The sequence below is a fragment of the Volvox carteri genome (assembly GCF_000143455.1).
Source record: "Volvox carteri f. nagariensis unplaced genomic scaffold VOLCAscaffold_76, whole genome shotgun sequence".
In the NCBI taxonomy this organism is placed as follows: domain Eukaryota; kingdom Viridiplantae; phylum Chlorophyta; class Chlorophyceae; order Chlamydomonadales; family Volvocaceae; genus Volvox; species Volvox carteri.
The window spans coordinates 216530-236117 of record NW_003307619.1 but is presented as its reverse complement, the minus strand read 5'-3'; the positions used below and the strand labels follow the sequence as shown (position 1 = coordinate 236117).

At 55.3% G+C, this 19588-nt stretch overlaps 3 protein-coding genes across 3 annotated transcripts in view; 1 reads left to right on the top strand and 2 right to left on the bottom strand.

The window, feature by feature from the left end:
- The window catches only part of VOLCADRAFT_98727 (uncharacterized protein), a gene marked incomplete at both ends in the record, with an annotated part of 6514 nt that extends 2544 nt beyond the window's left edge, over positions 1-3970 (top strand). The window contains 3 exons of the mRNA XM_002957601.1: positions 898-986; positions 3653-3724; positions 3896-3970. Coding sequence (XP_002957647.1) covers positions 898-986; positions 3653-3724; positions 3896-3970 — 236 coding nt within the window. The remainder of the gene's footprint in view (positions 1-897; positions 987-3652; positions 3725-3895) is intronic.
- A 3345-nt stretch (positions 3971-7315) lies between these two features.
- VOLCADRAFT_37898 (uncharacterized protein) lies at positions 7316-7735 on the bottom strand (the record flags this gene model as incomplete). Its single annotated transcript, XM_002957577.1, has 2 exons — positions 7316-7397; positions 7632-7735. Coding segments are annotated over 2 exons (186 nt in total), but the record flags the coding sequence as incomplete, so codon positions are not given.
- Positions 7736-11184: 3449 nt separating this feature from the next.
- VOLCADRAFT_107756 (uncharacterized protein) lies at positions 11185-17229 on the bottom strand (the record flags this gene model as incomplete). The annotated part of the gene is made up of 10 exons (XM_002957576.1): positions 16958-17229; positions 16678-16709; positions 16324-16366; positions 15217-16145; positions 14440-14534; positions 13949-14103; positions 12847-12902; positions 12504-12574; positions 11709-11769; positions 11185-11412 (listed from the first exon to the last, which is right to left on the bottom strand). Exons 1-10 carry the CDS (start codon positions 17208-17210, stop codon positions 11185-11187), a joined length of 1923 nt encoding a protein of 640 aa, XP_002957622.1. The 5' UTR covers positions 17211-17229.
- Positions 17230-19588: the final 2359 nt, after the last annotated feature.

The following is a 19588-nucleotide window of genomic DNA, read 5'->3' as shown; positions in this document are numbered from 1 at the left end:
TGTTCGTTAGTTGGTTGTAAAGCGCTGTTGTCTGTTGTGGGTTTTTGTGGTTGTGCCGCATGCGACGTGCTTGTGCAGTCTTCTTTTGTTTGCATCATAAAGCAGATCATGGCCGGGCAGCAGATCAGCAGCTGATAGGCAAAACAGCAGATCAGCAACATCTAGGAAAGACAGCAAACTAGACCAGCTTACCGGCTTTTAGCAGCACGTGTGCCGTGGTGTGGTGTATTGTGCTGCATGACAATGTAACTATTTTGTAAGTGTCGATTTGTAAGATTTTATGTTGCATAATTCATATTGCATCCTGAATAAATTAATAATATTTTACTCATGATTATTTCCTTAAAGCATTAAAGATAAATTGTACGTCAAGTAGATGTACTGTACAATTTTGTTGTTTATACGCAATATACATTAAAGTAAAGTTTTGTATAATGTATTATCGTTACGTGATGCTTCCGACGTCAGCGTGTCGTCCCCAGCGGGATCATTGTGTGCGTGTGTGCGTGTGTGTGTGCGTGTGTGTGTGTGCGTGCGTGCGTGTGTGCGTGTGTGCGTGTGTGTGTGTGCGTGCGTGCGTGTGTGTGTGTGTGTGTGTGTGTGCGTGTGTGCGTGTGTGCGTGTCTGTGTGTGTGCGTGTGTGTGTGTGTGTGTGTGCACGCGCACGCCTGTATACGTATGTGTGGGTATGTGTGGGGGTGCTACTGTTTTTACTTGTGATGGAGAATTTCCAACTGCCCGCGATCCGCCTGTGTGTGTGCTTATTAGTACGTTTCTGCTCATGTTGTTTTGCCGTGCAAAGTCTGTGCTCGTTGCGTCCCCTGCTAGCTGATTAACAGCGTGCCTGTGTGTGTATTTCCCCGCCCACCTCCCGCCCGATCCCCCCGCCGGTCTGAGCGAGCCTGGGCGAGGACTTCCAACAGGACAACATGTATCGGCGCGACGAGCCGTCGCCACCGCCGTACATCGCCGTCATGTGTGAGAATGTAAGTACGAGAGGGGCCTCGTTTCACACGTCCCCATGCCGTCTTGCAACGCTTTGCCATAGCATGTCGGATTTGGGATGCCGGATTTGGATTGCCGACCACCAATCAATCTGCATCATCAACCCTTTGTTGTGGTATGCATGATGGCATGGCATGGTCGAGGGTCGTTTGGTTCCATCTCTTGAGTTTTGTTAATATCTGTTGCGAATTCGGCCACTCCGAAACCGTTTCGTAGTGTGTATGCAACCCCGTCATCCCCGCCCGAATCCCCTGATCACTCGCTGCAACAACACCTGCCGGGTCTGGGCCGCCACCGTCATTTTCACCATCAGCATCACCGTCGACGTGGAAGACATGCCATTTTGATCGCCGTCGGCGTCTTGCCGTCGGCGTTTTGACGTCACGGGGTGTCGTACCACCGGTGAGTCTAAGCTATACTTAAATGCATGCCTTGTCTGTTCTGTGCATTTCCTTGTGGACGTTGCCTTATGTACGTCATTGTACAATTTTGCAGTGCGTCACGTCTTGTTTGTTAGTTGGTTGTAAAGCACTGTCTGTTGTGGTTTTTTGTTGTTGTGCCGCATGCGACGTCGGCGTCTCGCCCTGGACGTCTCGCCCTGGACGTCTCGCCCTGGACGTCTCGCCCTGGACGTCTCACTGTCGGTGTCTTGCCGTTGGCATCTTGCCGTCGCCTTCTCGCCATCGTTGGCATCTTTTAGTTCTTGTCGTGAATTTCCCTCCCCGGCCGCCGCTGCGGCTCTTCTCCTCTGGGCTTGCTGCCACCGCGACCTTTTTGCGGTGCATTTCCCTCCCCGGCCGCCACTGCGGCTCTTCTCCTCTGGGCTTGCTGCCACCGCGACCTTTTTGCGGTGCATTTCCCTCCCCGGCCGCCGCTGCGGCTCTTCTCCTCTGGGCTTGCTGCCACCGCGACCTTTTTGCGGTGCATTTCCCTCCCCGGCCGCCGCTGCGGCTCTTCTCCTCTGGGCTTGCTGCCACCGCGACCTTTTTGCGATGCATTTCCCTCCCCGGCCGCCGCTGCGGCTCTTCTCCTCTGGGCTTGCTGCCACCGCGACCTTTTTGCGATGCATTTCCCTCCCCGGCCGCCGCTGCGGCTCTTCTCCTCTGGGCTTGCTGCCACCGCGACCTTTTTGCGGTGCATTTCCCTGCCCGGCCGCCGCTGCGGCTCTTCTCCTCTGGGCTTGCTGCCACCGCGACCTTTTTGCGGTGCATTTCCCTCCCCGGCCGCCGCTGCGGCTCTTCTCCTCTGGGCTTGCTGCCACCGCGACCTTTTTGCGGTGCATTTCCCTGCCCGGCCGCCGCTGCGGCTCTTCTCCTCTGGGCTTGCTGCCACCGCGACCTTTTTGCGGTGCATTTCCCTCCCCTGCCGCCGCTGCGGCTCTTCACCTCTGGCATTGCTGCCACCGCGGCTTTTTCCTCTCATCACCCTTCTGCTTTCAAACCTACCATGCACAAAAGAAAGATGAAAAGGGAGACATCCTTGCTCAAACCACGACATTCGTTGCAAAGCAGGAAAATAAGGGAGTCCAAAGATATGGAGGATCGGTCGAGAAATATGGTTGTCATGGTGGAAGTTGTCCGTTGGAGATATGTTTGGTTGGAAGAGGTTGGCAGATGTTGATCCAGTTGGTGGACAGTTGGTGGACAGTTGGTGGACAGTTGGTGGACAGTTGGTGGACAGTTGGTGGTGACCGGCCGGTTTTATTGTCGTCGCTGGGTTTTGTGGATGGTAGCTAGCGTTATCTAACCAGCCAGCAGCTGCAGCCAGTTATATTGCCTAAATGGGCTACGCTACGCAGCTAGCAGCCAGCAGCCAACAACCAGCATCAGCGAGTGTGCGCGTGTCACGGCTGTTGCCGCGCGTGTACAGTCTGTCGTGTTTTCGTTTGTGGTGCCCACAGCCCTGGTTGTGCACAATTGATTTTCATTTGTTTGGGGATTACCTAATTAAGGGGAGACTACACCTTATTAAATAATAGATGAATAAATAAAGCTGAACCATGATATCTATTTCCGCTTTATTTATTTACTTATTTATTTACTCTGTTTTGAATATCTTATTATAGTTTAGTAATGCGCCTCAGCCTAATAAGCTAAGGCGTGCATTAGGGTGCCGGGGTTGTAGAGGTTATGGGTTTTCCCAGGCCTTTGCACCTCCTGTCACCGTATTTTTACTTTTTTCATTATGTAGTCAGCAGCAGCAGCAGCAGCAGCAGCCGGCAGATCAGCAAGCAGCTGCAGCAGTGGCCATGGCCCGGGCCCTTTATCGCCAGGGTTTGCGGCAGCTTCCCTGGTGCCAGGACCCGAATGCAGGGTCGACTGGCTGCCGGGACTCGGGGCGTACGAGTCGTCCGGCCTGCCGGCACCCGCACGCAGGGGCCGGCCGTACTTTTATAACGCCCGTCTCAGGTGGGTGGATGGGTGGGTGGGCGACGTGGGTGTGGGTGTGGTGCGTACTTCGTGACTTGGGTTCAACTAGTGGTCGCGGAAAAAGGCCGCAGGGCCGCAGCGCACGTGTCGCAACGAGGCCTTGTGACTTTTGGGCAAAATAATGACATTTGGTGTTTTACCCCCTCCCCCCCGTGTATGCTGCCCCCTTACCTATCCCCTCTGGCCGTTTCCCCCTTTATCACGCACCTCCTCTTCAGGTGCGGCTGGGGCATCAACCTGTGCGCCCCAGTGGCACCGAGCGGGCGTTGCTGATGATGGGCCCGGCTGAGGTGGGTGCGGATGGGCTTGGGGTTTTGGTGCATGGGTTGTGCATGGTGGGGACCAGCAGCGGCACCCTTGCTTGCATCTGTCACCTAATTGTGTGTGTGTTAGTTGTGTCGTACTGCTAACCGTATTTTGGCCTCCCGCGCCCTTCCCCCGCCTTGTCCCTTTTCCTTCAGGTGCACTGCTGGGTGCAATTCCTCCGCACCCAGCTGCACCCAGCCGGGCGCCGCCGCTGCTGGCCAGTTGGCTAGCGGCGGCGGCAACGTTGGCGGCGGCATATAGACGCATCATCATCATGATCATGATCATCATCGTCATCATCATCATCATCATCATCAGTTGCCGCCATTCTTGTTGGCTTGATAACTTGTTGGCTGCATGCAGCGCCAACTACGAGCAATGACCGAACGAATGGTGTCGTACAATAAACGGCCATAACGACCATATAACGGTTAATAATATAATATCAATAAATGGCGAATACAGCAGCTCTGTAAACGATCGAGTGATCAACGTTAATAATGACCAACGGTTTCGGTTGGATGGTCAAATGGAATCAATGCAGCACGAGGACTTGCGCAGCTGAACTTCCAGTAATGGGCCCATGCAAAATGATCTGGGAGGTACCTGGGCGGATGTTGTCGGGGCCTGGGGTGGCCGGGCGCAACTCGGTTTGGGGTTTTGCCTAGCACAATGCGATTTGGGGGCATGGCCTGGCATGATGCGATTTGGGGGGCATGGCCCGGCATGATGCGATTTGGGGGACATGGCCTGGCATGATGTGATTGGGGGCCCATGGCCTGGCATGATGTGATTTGGGGGGCATGGCCTGGCATGATGTGATTTGGGGGGCATGGCCTGGCATGATGTGATTGGGGGGCATGGCCTGGCATGATGTGATTGGGGGCCATGGCCTGGCATGATGTGATTGGGGGGCATGGCCTGGCATGATGTGATTGGGGGGCATGGCCTGGCATGATGTGATTGGGGGGCATGGCCTGGCATGATGTGATTGGGGGGCATGGCCTGGCATGATGTGATTGGGGGGCATGGCCTGGCATGATGTGATTGGGGGGCATGGCCTGGCATGATGTGATTGGGGGGCATGGCCTGGCATGATGTGATTGGGGGGCATGGCCTGGCATCATGATATGGTTTAGGTTGAATTATTTCCTTAGTTAACCGTGCGGAGAGAAAGGATTTTGCACTCTGCGGTATGCCAGTGTTGTGATGCGCTTCCTGTGTTTGTTCTATTGTGCGTTCTGTAGTATGCATGTGTGTTGAGTAGTGTGCAAGTGTGTGTATGAGGTGTATGTATGTTTGTGTGCACATTTTTGCGTCAAACATGTATCCGTTCAGTTTTGCATGAGGAGGCTTTGCAACTGTATTGTTCCCGTCGAATCTTCACCGTCACCATCTTCTTCTTACCGTCGACGTTTTGCCGTCGCCATCACCTTCATCCCGTCGAATCTTCACCGTCACCACCTTCTTCTTACCGCCGACGTTTTGCCGTCGCCATCACCTTCATCCCGTCGAATCTTCACCGTCACCACCTTCTTCTTACTGTCAGCGTTTTGCCGTCGCCATCACCTTCTCCACGTCGAATCTTCACCGTCACCATCTTCTTCTTACCGTCGACGTTTTGCCGTCGCCATCACCTTCTCCACGTCGAATCTTCACCGTCACCATCTTCTTCTTACCGCCGACGTTTTGCCGTCGCCATCACCTTCTCCACGTCGAATCTTCACCGTCACCATCTTCTTCTTACCGTCGACGTTTTGCCGTCGCCATCACCTTCATCCCGTCGAATCTTCACCGTCACCACCTTCTTCTTACCGCCGACGTTTTGCCGTCGCCATCACCTTCATCCCGTCGAATCTTCACCGTCACCACCTTCTTCTTACTGTCCGCGTTTTGCCGTCGCCATCACCTTCTCCACGTCGAATCTTCACCGTCACCATCTTCTTCTTACCGTCGACGTTTTGCCGTCGCCATCACCTTCTCCACGTCGAATCTTCACCGTCACCATCTTCTTCTTACCGCCGACGTTTTGCCGTCGCCATCACCTTCTCCACGTCGAATCTTCACCGTCACCATCTTCTTCTTACCGTCGACGTTTTCACCGTCGCCATCACCTTCATCCCGTCGAATCTTCACCGTCACCATCACCTTCTTACACGCCGACGTTTTGACCGTCGCCATCACCTTCATCCCGTCGACTCTTCACCGTCACCACCTTCTTCTTACTTCAGCGTTTTACGTCGCCATCACCTTCTCCACGTCGAATCTTCACCCACCATCTTCTTACCGTCGACGTTTTGCCGTCGCCATCACCTTCTCCACGTCGAATCTTCACCGTCACCATCTTCTTCTTACCGCCGACGTTTTGCCGTCGCCATCACCTTCTCCACGTCGAATCTTCACCGTCACCATCTTCTTCTTACCGTCGACGTTTTGCCGTCGCCATCACCTTCATCCCGTCGAATCTTCACCGTCACCACCTTCTTCTTACCGTCGACGTTTTGCCGTCGCCATCACCTTCATCCCGTTGAATCTTCACCGTCACCATCTTCTTCTTACCGTCGACGTTTTGCCGTCGCCATCACCTTCTCCACGTCGAATCTTCACCGTCACCACCTTCTTCTTACCGCCGACGTTTTGCCGTCGCCATCACCTTCTCCACGTCGAATCTTCACCGTCACCATCTTCTTCTTACCGTCGACGTTTTGCCGTCGCCATCACCTTCTCCACGTCGAATCTTCACCGTCACCACCTTCTTCTTACCGCCGACGTTTTGCCGTCGCCATCACCTTCTCCACGTCGAATCTTCACCGTCACCATCTTCTTCTTACCGTCGACGTTTTGCCGTCGCCATCACCTTCTCCACGTCGAATCTTCACCGTCACCATCTTCTTCTTACCGTCGACGTTTTGCCGTCGCCATCACCTTCTCCACGTCGAATCTTCACCGTCACCACCTTCTTCTTACCGCCGACGTTTTGCCGTCGCCATCACCTTCTCCACGTCGAATCTTCACCGTCACCATCTTCTTCTTACCGTCGACGTTTTGCCGTCGCCATCACCTTCTCCACGTCGAATCTTCACCGTCACCATCTTCTTCTTACCGTCGACGTTTTGCCGTCGCCATCACCTTCATCCCGTCGAATCTTCACCGTCACCACCTTCTTCTTACCGCCGACGTTTTGCCGTCACCATCACCTTCATCCCGTCGAATCTTCACCGTCACCACCTTCTTCTTACTGTCGACGTTTTGCCGTCACCATCACCTTCTGTGTAATCTGCACGGGGGTACCTGGCGCAATGCGGTTCGGGGGTTTGCATGGAACGATGCTATTTGGGGGGTTAACTGGCATAATGCAGTTCGGGGGTTTGCATGGACCGTTGCTATTTGGGGGGTTATCTGGCATAATTTGGTTCGGGGGGTTTGCCTGGACCTATGCTATTTGAGGGGTTACCTGGCGCAATGTGGTTCGGTGGGTTTGCATGGACCGATGCTATTTGGGGGTTTGCCTGGTGCAATGTGGTTCGGGGGGTTTGCATGGACCGATGCTATTTGGGGGTTTGCCTGGTGCAATGTGGTTCGGGGGGTTTGCATGGACCGATGCTATTTGGGGGGTTAACTGGCATAGTGCAGTTCGGGGGATTGCATGGACCGTTGCTATTTGGGGGGTTATCTGGCATAATTTGTTTCGGGGGGTTTGCCTGGACCTATGCTAATTGGGGGGTGACCTGACATCATGTGGTTCGGTGGGTTTGCATGGACCGATGCTATCTGGGGGGTTAACTGGCATAATGCAGTTCGGGGGTTTGCATGGACCGATGCTATCTGGGGGGTTATCTGGCATAATTTGTTCGGGGGGTTTGCCTGGACCTATGCTAATTGGGGGGTGACCTGACATCATGTGGTTCGGTGGGTTTGCATGGACCGATGCTATCTGGGGGGTTAACTGGCATAATGCAGTTCGGGGGTTTGCATGGACCGATGCTATTTGGGGGGTTATCTGGCATAATGCAGTTCGGGGGGTTTGCCTGGACCTATGCTAATTGGGGGGTGACCTGACATCATGTGGTTCGGTGGGTTTGCATGGAACGATGCGATTCGAGGGGTTACCCGGCGCAATGTGGTTCGGTGGGTTTGCATGGACCGATGCTATCTGGGGGGTTGCCTGCCGCAATGTGGTTCGGAGGGTTTGCATGGAACGATGCGATTTGAGGGGTTACCCGGCACAATGTGGTTCGGGGGGTTTGCCTGGACCTATGCTAATTGGGGGGTGACCTGACATAATGTGGTTCGGTGGGTTTGCATGGCCCTATGCTATTTGGGGTGTGACCTGATGCGATTCGGGGTTTAGAATGGACCGATTTTATTTTAGCGGTTGCCTGGCGTGAAGCTTTGCACGAGGCTGCGACGTACGTGAGGCGCCTTAGCACGGTATCGTGCACGGTAAGTCTGGGCCGCAAGCTTGGGGGGTAAACTGCCGTTCGCGCTCAAATGCAACCGTTAGTCGTTGGTATTGCCATATTTAACCGTTTCGTCTGTACTTATGCAGGGTCTCCACTTCCGCAGGCTTTCTGTTTGAAAGTTGCTCGAGTGCGCGGCCTCAGGTCTAACGAGGCTGCGACGTACGTGAGGCGCCTTAGCACGGTATCGTGCACGGTAAGTCTGGGCCGCAAGCTTGGGGGGTAAATTGCTGTTCACGCTCAAATGCAACCGTTAGTCGTTGGAATCGGCATGTTTAACCGTTTCATCTGTACCTGTGCAGGGTCTCCACTTCCGCATTGTGGAGCCCGCGGCAATAACCAAGCTATGTTGGTCAGCGGCACAAGAGGACGCTTCATTATGGCAGGCTTGCCAACTGTTTGCTTTTGCCATATATTTGGGTTTTGTGTTTCACATGGCTGTTGGCCATTTGAACGATACCCGCTTATTGGTCGGATAGGTTCATGACTTCATTGAGAAGGCGGGGATTTCCTTGCAGAGCATTTGCACAATGGGTCATATCGCGGGTAGGGAGGATTTTTGTTCGTGTGTGTGTGAGCAGCAAGTGGCGAGTTTGCTCCGCTTATGCAGACTTTGTCATTAGTCGCACCTCATGCATCAGGATGCTGCTGTCTTTGCTGCTCTAATACGAACGTAAGTACGAACGTGACCTCGTGTTTCAAGGGTGCAACATGCACACGATTTTGACCGAGGCCCCATCCCTAGCACTAGCCAGGTTCCTCTCGGAAGTCTGGGAGACCCGGCACGTTGCACTAAGGCGCTTCGTGCTCAAGTGGATGAGGGCGGACGATGATGGTCCACCACATAACCGCACTAAAAACGATTTATCGCCCATGGGGCCCCCGGCTTTTATGGACACCCCCGCACTTGTGCGGAACTTGTAACTTGTAACCTATCGTGCACACAAAGCAGAGGGTGGGCACGGACTAGGCTAGCACCCATCAGTTTACCGCCGGGGCTGGGGATGCCTCGAGGCAGTGTGGTTGTTACAGTGGGCTCCAGACTCACAAAGAGTACAGCCAGCGGGCGAGCAGGCACTGCACCTGATACGATGAGGGCAAACAAGACTCCCACCCAGACCAGACAACGCAAGTCACCTAGACAGCCAGAAGCAAATCCATTGTGATGGATTACCCTTGGTGCAAGTCCCCCCTAACGGTAACCAGGCATAGCGGTTGGGCCGCAGGGAGAATATGGCGCATGATGGCTTACATGCATCCGCGGCTTTCTATTCCCCGCTGTCGTACACGTCCGCATACACTCGACCATCCCACCAATGTGCTGTTGGCCATGTGGCCAGAGTTATCTGTCCTCACAAAAGGATCTTAGTCTCTCTTGAACTCATGCACTTTCGCTCATCAACGGCGCCGCCAACTCCAGTCCATGTCCGCTACAATTATAACTAGATCCATCACCGTCCATTGGCATGGGGGTGCTATCACCCTCTTTAGGTCTTGAAAGATCTTACGCCGCTCTTTGTCGGGATCGATTCTGGAACCTGCCAGGGAAACAATTTCGCAACCGTAAAATATTTCTGTGTTTGGAGCCGCTGATGTATTTTGATCAGGGACAGACCAGGTACCCTTTAACCCAGCGAGTTAGTCGGTGCCTTGCTGGGCTCAGCTGGGTCTGCATGCTGGCAGCCCTCCTTCCAAACAGTCAAAAGCCCAGCATGACGCCCAGCATGTACGGTGATCCCCCACACCACCAGGCACCAGGCCGCAATGCGGTTGAGGTCCAAGATTGCAGCCTGGACAGTTGTCCAGGCTGGCATCGCGGCGGATGGTGAGGCCGCTGGTGAAGCCATCTGTCGTATCCCACAGCGCGCGCGGGTCAACGAAGGGGATGGACTATCCACCGAGTCAATGGTGGGACATTGCCCTTGAGACCTTGTATGACAGCTGATGTCCACAACAACGAGGGAAAATGAATTACAGCAAGCCCAATGGAACAACGAAATTTTCCACCTTCCAATACAGGTACAAATGCATGCATTGCCACACACATGGAAGATACGACCCCGATCACATTCATCCATGACTCTCCGGATCGCAAGATGGATAGGTGCAACCCCACGTGTCTTCCGATGTCCTCTGATGCCCTCTTCGGTTTGGCAGCTTGAAACGCCTTACGATTTAACAGAGGCTGGCAAGTCTTCAGGACTGCATTTCCAAACCATGCAAGGTGCCTCGCAACAACCTCTGGCCTTTCCTCCTCAACAAAGGAAATCACAGTAAAAGGATCATGACGTCTTTTCAAAGTCCATCTCTCCTCTCTAACTGCCCGTCGCTTATGGGCCACCTTCACTCCCTCCCTCTCCAGTGCATAATGACGGTATTCTCACGCTATAGGAACGGATTGGACTAATTCCTTAGTCCACCGCATATCTGTCTGCAAAATGGCCTTGATACGCTCGCATTAGCTTCAGCAACCTCAAGAAGCCCCTGTTGCTAAGGTTTGGAGACTCTTATGAATCTATCCAGCAAGTGTGGGTGCAAATATCTAAAATCCATCACAGCAGGCCGATACAAGCAGTTCTCAGCGAGCAACCAGATGAGTGCCAGGAACCCAACGCTCTATCTCCACTCAAAGGAGCCCCTCTGCCACCATTGCTGCCTGAATCCCGCCACATACCGACTAGTAACGGCAAAACCGCTACACCTCCCGATGAACGCTATGCCAACTACTTACTACATATGCAACTCAGCAAAACGTGTACCACACCTCTCGCACCTTCTAATTGCCAAAAGCAATACAACATCGCTGAAAACTAATAACGAGGAATCCCCCGACCCTGATAGCACCTGATAATAACCTAGTGCGCCGCACTGCCCGCACAGGTGTCTCTGGTCCCATGGCGCTCATTCCGTCGCCTCCCCGGTGTCGCTACTCCATTGCCCTGACCCTGCTGACCCAGCTTGTCTGGGTGCCCGGGCCTTTCCACTCATTTGCGACCTCGCGATGAGACCGACACCAGCTCCTTGGTCGTGGTTGCCTTCGCACTGCCAGTGCCGTTGCGACTGCTGGCGGTGGCGGTGAGGCGACCGCTGCTGGTTCCGCGCCCGGTGGCTGCACCCGAGCTACCACCGCTGTTGCTGCTGCCCTGCCCCTTGGAGCCGCTGGCGCCTTCCGACAGCGGCAGACCCGCGCGTTGCCAATCACCGAGACCGCCCTGGAACCGGCGGGATGGGAGGGCACAGGGGAATCCTAGTGAGAAAGATTACGGAGTACAACATGTGATGGAGGTCGTGAAAGTGTTGGGGCCAAAGATGACCATGTCTTTTGGAGGCTTCTTCCACTCGACCGCCTGCCGTGCTCCCCTGAATCTGCTCGTTTGCACAGAGACTGCCGGCATGATTGATGAGCAGCAGCTGATCGACACTGTCAAGCCAACTACCGCCGAATCTCCAAATCCCTTCCTCGCTCGCTATCGTGCCCCTGCCTAACCCCTTTGTTTCTGTCCCTTACCTTCATGTGCAGTACCTTACCGTACCCTGCCTGCTGCAGGTAGTACAGTGCCTTCAAGCTCCTGGGGGTGAGGAGAGGAGGGTCACGAGGGCACTTTTACTACCACAGTACCAAACCACCGCACCCACCATCACGCAACATCGATCCTGCGATCCTGGGTCATTACACCTGACTAACAGCAACATAGGCAGCGCACATCGCTACTCTCCAGCATGCTCGACACAGCGCGATGATGCGATGTCGTATGGTATGGTGGGGTGTGGGGAAGGACATTTGCACTGTGAGGGCAGAATGCGCGTGGGGAACTGAGTCAGCGCAGTATAGTAAGGGGCACTGTGCACACCCTCCCGCCTGAAACAGCCCGGGGAGCTGAACCCCTATCTGTGGCCATTCAGCGCCTGCATCAGCCGCCTTCACTACACCCTGCTGCCGGCGGCTGATCAACGGCGGCGTCAACAGTACCCCTCGTTGGCTCACAGGCCGCAGCGGTCGACGTCTTCAACTATCTATCATAAAAGGGTCGCACGGCTTTGTCTCCTCCGACTTGTCCGACATATGGGGTATCACACCCGCCTTCCTGCCTGCCGTCCATCCCATTACACAACCCGCCACTCGGTCAACAGGACCAGGACCGTCTTGGCCATGACGCTGGGGACAGGATTGTGGAGCCACCCACCGCCATTCAACACCCCACAGCCAGCCAGCCAGCCAGCCAGGTGAGCCTCAGCACATCTCGCCCCGCCCTGTAATAAGAACCTCCTCGCAATCTGCAGCAATCCCCTAGACTTTACTCACCTGGACTGGAAGCCGAACTGGGTACCTGGCTTGTTCTCGATTGTGCCCCCCGTCTCACACATCACAATCACCTGAGAAGCCAGGTTAAGCAATCTATTCAGGAGTTGTATATGCAAATAGGGCGGTAGGTCAAAGCGAGGAGAGGCAACGCCAATGTGGGAACCATAAAACCCGTTACGGGAGGGACACAGGGTCGAGTCCGGCTGGCCCGCCCACGACTAAAAACCTATTCCTCCGTTCGGACTGCAAATGTAACCGGCAAAAATTAAAAATCACTGAGAAACACGCAATCCCCGCACTGCCGTACCGTGAACTGGCCAGCCAGTTGCTCACGCACCCTTACCTCCTTATTCTTAGGCACCTTGGCCGCTACCTCCGTCAGGAAGCTCTCGTTGAGCTCTAACAGGATCAGGCCAGTGCATGTGTGTGGAGGGGGGAGGGATGGGAAAGCAGAAGACAGATGCGGAATAGGAACACTAAATAATCAAGGTGAGTGCGGAAGGGGTTGGCTTGGTGGCTTCTTAAATTAAGGAGGCCAACCGTGAAGCCCCGCTAGGTGTAAATAATGTGGTGCGGCCCAGATACGATTCCCTCCACTGCCACCACCACCCCCCCCCACACACACACATAACATGCATAGCTGACATGTGCTATGGACCTTTCGTTTCATAACGTTCCACGGGTGTAATCGGACCATATGTGTCGGACATGAAGTGACATAACTGGCATGCTTCGTCTCTCACCCCAACAGGCCGCAAACATCTCTAGACAGTGGGTGGCCGCACGTTCGCGTTGGGAATCAGTAACCACTTGAGCAATGCCACGTGACACCTTGCATCATCACGCGCCTCAAGAGGGGCCCGGGTGCTCTCCAGTGTTCCCTCCCACCCTAGATTGACATCAACACCTCCTCCTCCAAAAGGCGCAGTAGTCTGCCCGCCGGTCCCCCCCGGGCATGAGCCCAACGGACCCCATGCAGAACTCCGCGGCCTTGGCATCTCGACTGACCCACCATCGCTTCCGAGCATTTGTATCCAGCAACCGCGCGACACAACATCTAACCACCCAAACGACTTCTAAACAAACCTACCAACAACTCGGACGAAAAAAACCTGAACGTGTATGTCGGGCTGTATATGTCATCTATGTATGCAATACATCTTCGCATGTCTTTGACCATTACATTATCTCAGTGGGTACTGGTGCTGTAATGCCGTCGGTTTAACCCTTGCGTGTGCAGGCGGAGGACTGGCGGAGTTCAGGCCACCCGCCCATTCATCTGCCACATCACATGTGTGACGCAACGACCGCAGCGACCGTGGATGCGACATCCCCAACCGCCCAGGGGTGCCATGGGCCCCAACCAAAGGGCCAAAGCTCCTACCTAGCTATCCAAATGTCCAGTCGAGCCGCTAGCCATGCACGCCACCCAATCCCACACCCACCCGTTCCGAAGATGCCGAAGAACGCGAATCCCGCCCGCCGGATGATGGACGCCAGGTCCCACCCGGCGATGGGCTGGTAGAGGGGAACGTTGGTGGAGGGAGCAGCGGCACGGCGGCCGTAGCTGTCGGCCAGGCGGACGTCCAGAATCACAGCGCTGAACAGGGGTGGGGTGGGGTGGGGTGGGGTGGAGAGAGCAAGGGAGTGTGAGTGCATGACGCCAGGGGAGACTGCGGACCCGCAAAGGGCGCCAGGCTTTGCATCAACTGCATGTTCCCTTCTTACAGCAGAACAATTCAGACCACACCGCATTGTAAAAAACACACCGACAGCCGTCCTGCATCCATCACAAACGAACCAGCTCTATTTTGGTGCTGAACAGCATTTTGTAGAAGACAGTACGGGAACAGGCAACCAAGGGCATGAACCGCACGACATAGCATCATGCAAAACCGCAAGAGCTGGATCACACTCGGCCCTTCCACCTACTCACCCCTTCTTGGCCTTGGCGTACGCCTCCTCGGCAGTCACCGTCTTGACCCCCCGGGCCGCCAGAGCCGAGTACATATCCCGCCAGTCCACAGGCTCCTGACGTGGGAGGGGAGGGGGAGGGGATCCACAGGGGGGATGGAGCGGGCGCGCTAGATGCAGCGGCAGTTGGCACACGGCAGGCAGACAGACAGGCGGACAGGTCACGAGGGTTACCAACCAACGAGACACCGCGAAATCGATTGCACACATCAGCCCGTAAGCGGCTCGAGGAAACTCCAACCGACGAACAGTAACAACGGATGAAAGCGGCGGCTTTTAAAGCGGGAACAAAAAATGAGAAACGTAGCGGAATGAAGAGGGTCAGGTCAGGGCCAAATTGAAGAGGAATTCGTAAGGATCGGGACAGAAAGGTCTGACAAAGCAAAGCAAGCAACATGACGCCAGAGAAGGAAATTAATAAGCCACCTTATATCCAGAAGGGTCAGTGTCATGGCATTAGTGCACCAGAGGATGGGAATGTGGGAGGGGACGCAATCATACGGGATGTGTGTTTTCGTGCAGAGCCAGGACAGCCCAGTAGTAGGAGAGGAAGGGCAAACCAGGAAGTATCAACAACACGCAATCATTCACACACACCCAAATCCTGCTCGCGGCTCGGATCAACAGGACACACCGGCGCACACATGGTCCTGAACAACTTAGCATCTCCGCAAACTCCCAAGTCACTGCATTGCCATATGCCTGCTTGAGCATCTTCTGCCGCAAGTCCCATCCCCACCTTGAACGCCTCCTTAAAGCGAGGGGCCACGAAGAAGGTGCCAACAAAGGTAGCCGCAGCAACACCCAGGGCGCCGTACGTGAGAGTCTCCGCAGAGGGACCCTCTGCAGAATTGGTCGACGCGGCAGTGATGCCGGCAAACAGGGCTCGCACATCGAAGCCGCCTGCCGCCACCGCTGCGGGCTCAGGGACGGCTGCGGCAACGGCTGGTACGACATCTTCGACCTGAGGTGCCACCGGTGCAGCAGCAACCGGGGGAACCGCCGCCTCTTCAGCCTCCACCATCGGCAGCTCAACCTTGGTCACCTCCTCCACCCCCTGGGTGGCCTCCACCGCAACCACCGGGGCCACCACCGTGACGGGCTCCGTAGCCACCAGCGGCTCAGCAGCCTGCTCAACCGCCTCGGTCGCCAATGCAGCGGCAACTGGGGCTTCCACTATCTCGGCCTGCGCCTCTTCAACCGCTTCCGCTGTCTTAACATCGGCGTCGTCGGTTGCAGCTGAGACCACCTGAGGAGTCAATGGCGCCTCCACCGCCTCCACCGTCTCTACCGTCGTCTCCTCCTGCAGCACGGCCTCAGTCTGGGCGCTCACCAGCACATCCTCCACTGCGGCCACAGGGCCAGCCTCTCCAGCGTCCATCTCTACCGCCGCCTCCGCGGGTGCAGCAACTGGCTCGTCTGCGGCGGCCTCAGACGCGGTTTCAGCAACGGCGGGGGTCCCGGCCTCGGCCTCCACAGGAACCGATGTCGGGACCGGAGCGGCCACAACTTCCTCAGCCGCGATAGGTTCTTCAGCCGCAATAACCGCATTCGCCCCCACCGGCTCGTCAGCCGCAAGGACTGCAGAGACAGGCTCGACCGCAGGCTCCGGGGCGACCTCAGTGGTGCTGGCCTCAGGAGCCAACTCCACATCAGCAGCCGCAACCGCTGTGCAGCCGGGCAGACAGCAGGGGTGATGTAATCGTGAGCAGTGGCGCATGATGGCAATCCCTGTGCGCTTACAGCCGTGGCCATGGGGCCCAGAGGAGCTTCCAATTGCTACATGGCATGTGGGTATACACCCCACTTGCGAATCAGCTCCAAACGCGAAGACACAACCACTCACCTTGAGGGGCAGGGGGAGCAACTGCAATGGCCACAGCCTCTGACTGGGGTTTCTCGCACACGGCCGACGGGGAAAAGACCAGGTTAAGAAAAGCAATACAGAAGAGGGGACAAAACAGCAGTACCTACGCTGCCGGGCCCAGTACATTATGCGCACATCACAGGTTTGCCGACTGCAACAACAGCACATGTGTCAAGGGTGCGTAGGGGTACGGAGGTAAATGGCGATCGCAGCCGCCCTGGCTCGCCAGGATCAGGGGCAGATAACGATATCAAAATCTCTATCGGAACCTTCTCCGGCTAGCTAGGCACGTCTACCAACATATGTGCACGAGTAACCCGGCTCAGGACTTACCTCAACAGCCGGAGCAACAAGAGCATCAATACCTACAAAATAGACATGTATTGGACAGGGTTATCGCAAAAGGTTACTAGGCTGCATGGGTTGTGGGCACAGGTATAGTGTGTTGCACGCCGACCTGCAACATTCTTTAAAGATCAGAGCAGATGGAATCAATTCCTTATCACGTGCAGCTGCTGTATCATCGGCAACACGATGATCAATCTCCCACATCCGTTGCAACCAGAAACGCCATCGATATGCGCACCGACACAAGTAGCATCATCATCCGTACCTTCAACCGAAACGTTTGCTGTCGATGCCAGCTCCACGGCAACAGAAGTGACAGTAGCTGCAGCGGCCTCGTCGGCGAGGGCCGGTGATGCAGAAGCCACGGTAACGATGGTCGAGGCTAGGAGCGAAGCCACAGCTAAGGCATGTTGCTCCCTTGCTTTGGAGGCCTCACATGTCGCAGCACATGAACGAACAACAACACACCCGCGATGCGGGGTAGGCAGCCTGGTAATTGTAGTACCTGCCTTCAACATTCCAGCAGATTTCAGTATGTGCTGCATTTTTCCAATCTATTGGTCCATGCGTGAACTTAAACTATTTGCACAAAACTCCATATGAGGTTGTGTTTATCGTACGGATATCCTGCGGCCCCAAAACGATTTCTAGCTCCTGAACCATCCACCCGCCACTTCAGATCGCCATACAATCCTTGCCATAACAAATAGTCCCAAATCAACTTGTATGCTACTATTTTATCTGCAGCTGTAACCATATTTAGCGAACAACGATGTCACAGCATATTTGGAGGACAAACGAGATCAATTGCATATTAGGTTTACGTTCCAAAGTTTGAAGGAATGGCAGGTGTGCTTGACACCTTAGTTTAACGGTCTCGTTGCCTCGAGCAAGGAACACTCAGTAAACGACCACTCGGCGCTCACTAGAGTAGACGCCTTTGGTCGTGGGGAATAATCCCTGGCAAGGAATTGAAGGTCTGTGTTCGCCATTAAGTCTCTCGCTCTCATTCTCCTCACCCGACAGCCAAGACAGGAAAGCATCTGAGAAGAACCGATGTAAATATGGGAAGAAGACGCTCAACACACTCGCTCGTGCAATCAGTTCTGTGACAAGCAATCGCCATCGACACAAAGTCAGAAATAGTGGCATAGACCACACGGTCACTCCGCGAAATTTTCCCCCAAAGAAGCCTGAGCCCCCAAGGCCGTATTAACGACTGTAAAATTTGAATTCAGATTCTATGGACCATGATATTACGTCGATGGTTTGCTCGCTGTGCGCTCACACCCTGACTGAGTTTATGAGCATCACGCTATATGCACAAGGGCGCGAAGGGTGCCTTTGACAGCCTTGCGCAAACCCTCGTGCTACCATCCGGTGGTGAGCCTGGTGATGCCCCAGAGCCTGCACCCTCACCATTAGTCAACCTCCTGGGATTCATCCTCCGATAAAGACAGGTCCCTCAGCTGGGCAAGCAGCTCGTCACTCTCGGGGCGGGTGAGGCGACCCTCCGGGTTCGGGTTCTGACTGAGCGAGTCCGATCCGTCCGCGCTGCGCCGCTGCTCCCCACTGCCGCTGCCACTCCTGTTGACACGGCAGCTTAGTGCCCTGCCGGTGCCCCGAGGTGACTGAGCCGGGTGCAATGAATCGTCCCCGGGTCCCAGGCCGCTTGCAAACTGCTTCGGGACTGCCTCATCACCAGCCGCCGTGGTTAGCGCGATCCCGGCCTTGTGCTTCTGATACCTGCAGCAATGTGCAAGGGATGATACCCCCCCACACACACATACCCATAAAGGTTATCCAACAGCCAGTGCCCCCTAACACACCGCCGCGTACATTAACGCAACTGGAAAGTAACCCCCGATGGACAGGCTTAAGCAATGCAAGGCCGTCTGTATTTTGCACAGGAAAACGAAGCCAGAAGCTGCTTGCTGAGTTCCCCGATAGTTGCACCTGACAGCTGACCGCAGTGTCGGCTCAGGGAAACAATGCTGAATGACTGACAGGTGCTCAAGCAGCATGATGCAGTCAATACTCAAAAGCCTAGGGAGGTGGACTCCAGGGGCGATCCCCGAGGGCCCATCACTCTAAAGCAACACAGCTACAGCGTCGCTACTCACAGTTGCCCCATGTGTTTAAAGATTTCCGGTGGAGGCGTCCTCGCCGGCATGCTGGCTTGCACGCTGCGGAAGTTCTCCTTGCAGAACTTCGCGAACTCGCTAAGAGGCTGCAAACAGAGGATCGCGAAAGGGTTGTGGCAGGTTGCTTGGCAGGTTGCTTGCAGTGGAGAAAGATCGAAGACAGTGTTGCGGAGGGGGGCTTGGGAGGGATACAACCGGAAATGTGCTCATCGGAGTCACACATTCACGCCATCCATATGCACGTATCCGAGCCGCCATCATAGCCAAAGACAACGTCATCATAACCAGGGACAATCATTGCCAGCTCTGGCGGCCGCGCTGCCGATGATTAAGTGACCTTTCCTGAGACGGCACTCGACACCCACCTTTGCCGCCGTGCCCCTCATGCGCCCGCCAGCGTCACCAGCGTCACCAGCCGCCGACTGGGCGCCCCCAGGCGTCACTGCCTTGGACGCCTTGAGATTTCCGTGCCTGTCAAAATTGCCAAGGTACTCTAGCCTCGAGTGGCACACACCACATAAGTGGCGATCCACGCTGAGGGTCATACGATGGCGGCCGTACTCCTTGCCGCAGGCCTCCCCGGTGCAGCGCCAGCGGTGTGCATACTGGATGGTGTAGTCATGGGTGCGGGTGATGACCAGCGTGGGGTCGTGCCGCATGAACTTGTGCGCCCAGCTCTGCCAGGCTGGGCCGTGCGGCCGGTTGTACTCGTGGCTGAGGTGCCAGGCTGGGAAAAAGATGGATTGGGGGAA